This window comes from Parus major, chromosome 21 (assembly GCF_001522545.3).
Source record: "Parus major isolate Abel chromosome 21, Parus_major1.1, whole genome shotgun sequence".
In the NCBI taxonomy this organism is placed as follows: Eukaryota; Metazoa; Chordata; class Aves; order Passeriformes; family Paridae; genus Parus; species Parus major.
In genome coordinates, this window is record NC_031789.1 from 910506 (window position 1) to 919179 (window position 8674).

General features: G+C 49.1%; 1 protein-coding gene across 1 annotated transcript in view; it reads left to right on the plus strand.

Annotated features, from left to right (window-relative positions):
* The first annotated feature begins 10 nt into the window (after positions 1-10).
* Positions 11-8674, plus strand: part of LOC107213512 (paired box protein Pax-7) — an 11333-nt gene continuing 2669 nt past the window's right edge. The window contains exons 1-4 of the mRNA XM_033519357.1: positions 11-107; positions 3150-3385; positions 3897-4026; positions 5231-5366. Of these exons, the coding sequence (XP_033375248.1) occupies positions 23-107; positions 3150-3385; positions 3897-4026; positions 5231-5366 (587 nt within the window). The 5' untranslated portion in view covers positions 11-22. The remainder of the gene's footprint in view (positions 108-3149; positions 3386-3896; positions 4027-5230; positions 5367-8674) is intronic.

Below are 8674 nucleotides of genomic sequence, written 5' to 3' on the forward strand. Positions count from 1 at the left end.
CCCCCTCGGACGCCCCCCGACCATGGCAGCGCTGCCCGGGACGGTGCCGCGGATGATGCGCCCGGCGCCGGGGCAGAACTACCCCCGCACCGGCTTCCCGCTGGAAGGTAGGTCTGGAAAAGCTGGAAAAGCGCAGCTCCAACCCTCTGGAATTAAGGGGAGTCCTTAGGTTTGGGAAAGAGCCGCTTCATCCCTTTGGAATTACCAGGGAGGGGGTCACAAAGGTTCGGGAAAGTGCAGCTCCATCCCTCTGGAATTATGGGGTGGGGGGTCCCTAAGGTTTGGGAAAGCGCTGCTCCATCCCTTTGGAATTATCTCCTTTGGAATTATCGGGTTTGGGAAAGCGCTGTTCCATCCCTTTGGAATTAAGGGGAGTCCTTAGATTTGGGAAAGTGTCGCTCCAAGCCTTTGGAATTATCAGGGGGTGTCCTTAGGTTTGGGAAAGCGGCTCTCCAGCCCTCTGGAATTATCAGGGAGGGCGTCCCAAGGTTTGGGAAGGAGCCGCTCCATCCCTCTGGAATTAAGGGGTGTCCTCAGATTTGGGAAAGAGCCGCTTCATCCCTTTGGAATTATCAGGGGGTGTCCTTAGGTTTGGGAAAGCGGCTCTCCAGCCCTCTGGAATTATCAGGGAGGGGGTCCCAAGGTCTGGGAAAGCGCTGCTCCCAGCCTTTGGAATTATCAGGGGGTGTCCTTAGGTTTGGGAAAGCGCAGCTCCAACCCTCTGGAATTACCAGGTTTGGGAAAAGCGCCTCTCAAAACCTCTGGAATCACCCCCGGGGGGCTCTTGGGCCGGGGGGTGCGGCTGAGCTCCGCTCCTGGGGGGGTTCCCGAAATTCTCCCAACTCCTCAGCCCTTCCCCAGCCCCTTCCCTCCGCGCTCCCCGCCGAATTCCCGGGATTCGCTTTGCTGTTTTCCCGTGTTTCCAGGCTTCCCGGGCATCCCGCAGGATTTTTTGGGGGCGTTTTCTCCCCCTTTAGGGTTTTGTTTTTTTTTTTAACATCCCGACAATTCCAGCGGGGCGGGGAGGGGGAAACACCCGAACTGCTGGGATGGAACTTTTGGGAAAGGGGGAAAACGGGAATAAAAACCTTTATCCTGAGGGGCTCCTGGAGCAGCGGGAAGCCGGGATGTCCTTGGCCGGAGGAGCTGTCACCCATCCTCCCTCCTCCGTGCCTTTGTCGCGCGGGGGGCGATTATTTCCAGGCACATTCCCAAAAAAAAAAAAAAAAAAGAAAAAAAAGAAAAAAAAAGCGAAAAAAAGCGAAAAAAAATTAAATTTCTAAGCGGGACCCCTCTGGCTGCGTTTATTAAAAGCGGGGAAAATTTCATCCCGGCCGTGCTCAAGTGGAAAACGGCAAAGGCGAGGAAAACCACGCAGGCTGCAAAACACACAGGGCGCGGGGATTTGCTGAAGTGCTTTTCTGTAGCAAATGAAGTAAAACAGACGGCAAGGGAAAGGATCAAAGGATTACAACAATATTTGCACAACATGACTGGGAATAATGAAAGGAGAGAGCGGCCGGCGCTTTTAGCGGCTCTTGAATGTAAAATTGGCCACTCGAGTGTTATCTGGCGATAATGATACATCCAGGGAACGCCGGGGAAAAGTGACTCGGAATTAGCGGTGCATGATTCTGGATAAATCGCCAGGCGGTTTTTGGAATCGATTTTTTTTTTTTCCTTTGGAAGCGGGGGAAAAAATAAATAAATTATAAGTGTGGGGGGAAATAATAATTAAAATAAATATATATATTAAAAAAATCGGGCCCCCGCGCAAATTACCCAGCTGAGTTCTGCCCCCCTCCTCTCCTTCTCGCTTTAATTTCCAGCCTGTGAAATCGTATTAATCTGCCGGATCGGCGGCGCGAGGTGTTCGATAAATTGGGGAGGGGGGAGAAGGAGACGCCGCTGAGCCCCCGCGCCCGCAGAGGCAAAAAAAACCCTCAAAACCCACTCAAAAAAACCTAAAACCATCCCCAAAAAAACCCTACAACCACCCCAAAAAAACCCTAAAACCACCCCCCAAAAAAATCCTACAACCACCCCAAAAAAACCCTCAAAACCCACCAAAAAAAACCCTCAAAACCCACCCAAGAAATCCTAAAACCACCCCAAAAAAAAGAGCCCCGAGGGTGTTTCAGAGGTGAATCCCAAAACTTTGTTGGGAAGCGGAGCGCGGTAAATCGGGAAGCGCAGGGAGGTTTTTTGGGGGAGAAAAGGGAAGTTTTGGGGGTTTTTTGAGAGGGTTTTGTTTGGATCTTTAAGAGGTCGGGAATGATTTGGAAGCCGAGGTGTGAGATTCCCAAATCGAGGAGAAATTCCCGGGGATGGGCGCACGGCCCCGGGGGGATTTTATCATCCCGGTTTTCGTGGGAGGATCTCCCGAGAGGTGTCGGGATGGACACCGGGATAAACACCGGGATAAACTCGGGATAAACTCGGGATAAATTCGGGATAAACTCGGGATAAATTCGGGATAAACACCGGCATAAACACCGGGATAAACTCGGAGTAAACTCCGGGCTAAATACGGGATAAACTTGGGGTAAACTCGGGATGAACTCGGGATAAACTCGGAGTAAACACCGGGATAAACACCGGAATAAACACCGGGATAAACACGGGATACACACCGGGATAAAATCGGGATAAACACCGGGATAAACTCGGAATAAACTCGGGATAAACACCGGAATAAACACCGGGATAAACTCGGGATAAACCCGGGATAAACTCGGAATAAACTCGGGATAAACACCGGAATAAACACCGGGATAAACTCGGGATAAACCCGGNACCGGGATAAACTCGGGATAAACCCGGGATAAACTCGGAATAAACTCGGGATAAACACCGGAATAAACACCGGGATAAACTCGGGATAAACCCGGAATAAACTCGGGATAAACACCGGGATAAACTCGGAATACACACCGGGATGAACTCCGGGTAAACACCGGGATAAACACGAACCTCAGGGCACAGCGAAGACTTTCCCCCTTCTTTCCAACCTCCAAATCCCTGGAGAGAAGCGGGAGGCGCGGGGAAAACACACACCGCCATTCTCCCCCAATATTTAACTTTCCCAAGGGTTTTTTTTTTAATTAATTTAATTATTTTCTCTGGATTTTCCCTCTTTTCCCTCACAGTGTCCACCCCGCTGGGCCAGGGCAGGGTGAACCAGCTCGGAGGGGTTTTTATCAACGGGCGTCCTCTTCCCAACCACATCCGTCACAAAATCGTGGAGATGGCTCACCACGGGATCCGGCCCTGCGTGATCTCCCGGCAGCTCCGCGTCTCCCACGGCTGCGTTTCCAAAATCCTCTGCCGCTACCAAGAGACGGGATCCATCCGGCCCGGCGCCATCGGAGGCAGCAAACCCAGGGTGAGTGAGCTCACCCCAAAATTCCGCTTTTTTTTTTTTAACTGGGAAGAGTTTTCCGAGTGGTTTTTAAACTGGAAAAAAGGGTTTTGTTAAAGCTGAGGTTTTTTTGAGGTTCCGGTTGGGAGAGTTGGAGGTGAGGAATGGATTAAAGTGGTGGTTTTTTGTCGTTTCCACGTGCAACAAGTGGCGCGGGATGGAGAGGGGTGTGGGGAGCAGGGAATTGGGATTATTTGGGAATAGGAGACCCCTGCGTGTCCATAAACACCCCAAAAAGTGTCCCCGGAGCTCCCACCCTGCCCCAAACACCCCGCTTTTAGGATTTGGGGCCTTTCCCAGCTTTATTTCCCTGCTCCAAATCCCAATTTCCCACCCCAAACCTCGGGCTGAGCTGCTCCGCGCTTCTTTGGAATTAAAATTTGAATTTTTTTCCCCCCCTCTCCCCTTTCCTCTCCCTTCCCTCCCCGTCTCTCCGTCCCCTCGGGGACACCCCGGCGCTCCTTGCTCACAAAAGCAGGTCGCGACTCCCGACGTGGAGAAGAAAATCGAGGAATACAAGCGGGAGAATCCCGGGATGTTCAGCTGGGAAATCCGGGACCGGCTGCTCAAGGACGGGCACTGCGACCGCAGCACGGTGCCCTCAGGTGAGAAGGCAGCTTGGCCGCAACCCCTGGGATGCTGGACGGGAATGGTTATCCCGAGGGAAAAGTTATCCCGAGGGAAACGTTATCCCGAGGGAAAAGTTTTCTAGAGGGTTCGAAAACCCTCCTGGCTTTGCTGGGATGAAGGGGGAGAATCGCCCCAAGCAAACCCCTGGGATTTGGGGAGGGATTTGTGCCCCGGTTGCTGCAAAAAAGGACGAGAACAAATCCTTTTTCCCGTTTTTCCGGCTGCCTGGGATGCCGGGGGGATGCTGGGGCAGGGGGAGACCCTCGGGGGGAAAGGGGAGCTCAGATTGTCCCGCTGGGATTTGTGCAGCACCGTGAGATCCTGGGATCCATGAGATCCAGAGATGCTGAGATCCCAATAAAGGCTGAGAGATCCATGAGATCCTGGGAGATCCAGAGATCCCCGGATCCTGGGAGATCCAGAGATGCCAATAAAGGCTCAGAGATCCAGGAAATCCTGGGAGATCCAGAGATGCTGATAAAGGCCAAGAGATCCATGAGATCCTGGGATCCCGGGAGATCCAGAGATCCCGATAAAGACTGAGAGATCCATGAGATCCCGGGAGATCCAGAGATCCCGATAAAGGCTGAGAGATCCATGAGATCCTCAGGATCCCGGGAGATCCAGAAATCCAAAGAAAGGCCAAGAGATCCATGAGATCCTGGGAGATCCAGAGATCCAGAAATCCCAATAAAGGCCAAGAGATCCATGAGATCCTGGGATCCCAGGAGATCCAGAGATGCTGATAAAGGCCGAGAGATCCATGAGATCCACAGGATCCCGGGGAATCCAGAGATCCAGAAATCCCGATAAAGGCCGAGAGATCCATGAGATCCCAGGATCCAGAGGTGTGGCGATCCATGGGGAGCGAGGCTGGATCCCAGGGATGGGTTTGGGGGGCTCTGCAGGGCTCCCGGTGATTTTTGGAGCCCGGAGCTCCATCCCAGCTGGGAAAAATTCAGGAATTTCGGGGGTGACAGAGAACTGCTGCCCCTGGGGATGCGCCAACCCCGGGATTTCGGGAGATGCCAGCCCCTCCGAGCAGCGGATCCCGCTCTGGGGGGTTCGGGCAGCCCGGAGCAGGTGCATTCCCAGGGGAAGAGCGGAATTCCCGGCCGCTCCCACTTTTCCGCAGGCAGCTTATACTCGCCTTTCTGCCTTTGACTGTCCGAGGTTTAGTGAGTTCGATTAGCCGCGTGCTCCGCATCAAATTCGGCAAGAAGGAGGAGGACGAGGACTGCGACAAGAAGGAGGAGGACGGCGACAAGAAAGCCAAGCACAGCATCGACGGCATCCTGGGCGACAAAGGTAGCGCGCCTCCCCGGGGGGACATCGGGGGGGACGCGGAGGTGACACCGCGGGGACATCGCGGTGACATCGGGGGGGACGCGGAGGTGACACCGCGGGGACATCGCGGTGAAATCGGGGGAACATAGTGGGGGACACCGAGGTGATATCTCGGTGACATCTCGGGGACATTGCGGGGACATCGCGGGGGACACCGAGGTGACACCGAGGTGACACTGAGGTGACATCGGGGGGGACGCCGAGGTGACACCGAGGTGACATCTCTGGGATATCTTGGGGACATCGCGGTGACATCGCGGGGGACACCGAGGTGATATCTCGGGCACATCTCGGGGACATCTCGGGGATATCTCAGGGATATCTCGGGGACATCTCAGGGATATCTCAGGGACATCGTGGGGACATTGCGGGGGGACACGGAGGTGACCCCGAGGTGACACCCAGGTGACATCTCTGGGACATCGCCCACTCAATTCCAGAACCGCCCTCTTTGCGTTTCCCCCCCTAAAAAAGCTAAAATTAACCCCTGCGCTGCCAGCGGGGCCGGAGAGAGGAGGAGGAGGAGGAAGAGCTGTCGGTGCTTTTTGCTCGGGATCAATTATCCATAAAAAAAAAAACCGGGAATGGCCGGAGGGGAGGGGAAGAGGAACCTCGGAGGCCGTAAATGAATTTGTTAAGCAGATTTCTCTGCCGCCGCCTAAGTGGTCCCCTGGAAGCGGCGCTGACAGGTGACCGATGGAAGCGGTCAATATCAATTAGGGACGGGAGCGCCGCCAGGCACCGGGGGGAGCCCCCGGAGAACCCCCTGAATTATCCCGGGAAAAATTCTCCAGGGAAAAAAAAAATCTACAACCAAAAAAAATCACAAAAAAAAAAAAAAAATAAAATCACAACAAAAAAATATATCACAAAAAAAATATAACAAAAAAAAATCATAACCAAAAATAAAATCACAACCAAAAATAAAATCACAACCAAAAATAAAATCACAACCAAAAATAAAAATCACGACGAAAAATAAAAATATCTCCAGGAGAAATGATGCTGGAGGAGAGATCCAGGGGAAATTCCTGGAGGGGGAAAGGATCCCGGCCAGGCCCGGGGAGGTTTTGTTATCGCCTCGTCAAAGCGGAGGATGGAAAAGGTTTTTTTCCAAGTTTTTCCAGCTGGGAATGAGGGGTTTGGGGGTGGGAATTGGTGACAACAACAACAGAAAAGGAGGAAAAGGAAGGGTAAAAAACAAAGCGGAATTTTGCGGGAGGATCCGTGGGATCTGTCCGGGATAAACGCGGGAGCTGCAGCTCGGTTTGGGCACGGAACGAGCGCCTGGCGCCGCTTTTTGGGGAGAAAAAAGCGATTTTGGGAGTCCCGGGATTTGGGATTTGGCGATTTTCTCCCGATTTGGTGCAAAGCGAGGACGGGGCTGAGCCGGAGCTGGGGTTTTGGGGGATTTGTGGGGTGAGCGGGATTTCCCCCCAATCCCGGCGTGGGAATCGCTTCCAAACTCTGCCCATCGCTCCCAAATTCCCCCCAGTTTGGGGCTTTTTGGGGCAGAAAGAGCCCTCATGACAGGAGTTGGAAATGAAAGAGCAGAAAAAGGGGATTATTTTTATTTTTTTATTTTTTATTATTTTATTTACTTATTTTATGTTTTATTACTTAATTTTTTATTAAAATATTATTTTAATTTTTATTAATTAAAAGTTATTTTTATTATTTTCTTTTTATTTAATTTTCATTATTTTATTATTTGATTTAATTTTTTAGTACTTTTTAGTTTAATTTTTTATTTAGTTGTTAATTACTTTTATTATTTAATTTTTATTATTTAATTTTTATTATTTAATTTTTAATTTAATTTTTATTATATTAATTTTAATTTAAATTTTATTTTAATTTTTATTTTAATTTTTATTTCATTTTATTTTAATTTGTATTTAATTTCTTATTTAATTTTCATTTAATTTTAATTAATTTTTATTATTTTAATTTTAATTTAATTAATTTTTTTTTTTAGGGATACACATTTTTTTTTCCCCCCCCACTTTCTTTTCCCCAACCTTGAAGATGAACTTCACTTACAAAGACCTTCGAGTCCATTGAAGCTTTGTAAGGAAAAAAAAAAGATTCCCGACCACAAAAGCAAACAGAAAAAAAAAACCTAAAATAAAAGAAAGAAAAAAGGGGGAAAAAAAATAAAAAGGGGGAGAAAAAAAAAGGGAAAAAAACCCCAAGACTGCCTTAAAAATGAATTAAAGCGATGGGGGAGGGGAGGGATCCATTCTCATTCCAAATTCCGCCAGGAGGAAAAAAAAAACTTTTGGACAAAAGGGCCCCGAGGACGGGAAGAAAAGGAAATAAATTATTCAAAACTCCCCGCTGTTAGATAGTTTTGTAATATTATCGCAGCGGCTGCCGCAGAAAGGCAGAGCCGTTGGAAGCTGCGAAAATGTTTTGCTGCGATTTGGGACAAGAGGAGCGATGCTCATTTGGAAATCGGGGTCATTGTGGGGTTTTTTTTATTATTTTTTTGGGGTTTTAATTTGATTAAAATGTGCGGGAGAAAAAGGAGATTTGGGGGAGATGAAGCGGCGCGGTTGGGAAAAAATATCTTTATTTTTTTGGGTGGTTTGGTGGCGTTTTTTGTTGGTTTTTCGCTCAAAGAAAAAAGATTAAAAATTAAAAAAAAATATAAAAGAATGAAGGAGCGGGGAGGTTTTTATCCCTGATTAGAGCGCAAAAAATGCGTGTCAAGAGGCAAAACAAAACGCTCCTTTCTGCCTTCATGGGTGAGGCTGCGGACAAATCAAACACGAGCCCCCGTTCCTGGATAAAAAAGGGACAAATTTGGGCAAATTCCCTCGCTCGGAGCCTGGGGAGCGCCGCGATCCCTCCGAGCGTGCAGAAAAATCTCGATTTATCCGCAATTCCATCATTTTTATAGCCAGGAAAACGCTCCCTCCCTCCAAAAAATTCAGATTAAATCGCGAATTTGGGTTTTTTTTTGGGTCTGGAGCTTCTTCAGTGTCGACGTTCTAAAAGGAGAGGCCAAAATTCGGAATTTTCCGAGGTGCGAGCGAGGGTTTTAACGCCTGGGAAAGTTTTAATGGGGCTAATTAAGATAATTGATGATTCCGATTGTAAAACAGAGGTTGGAAACCGGAGAGATTTTTGCTAGGGGGGGAAAAAAAGCAAAAAAAACCCCAAAAAAACCCAAAAAATGTGATTTTTCTAGGGAAAAAAAACCCCAAAAATAAACCTGGAGAGTGATTTTTGCTGGGGAAAAATAAAAAGAAAAACCCAAACGCGATTTTT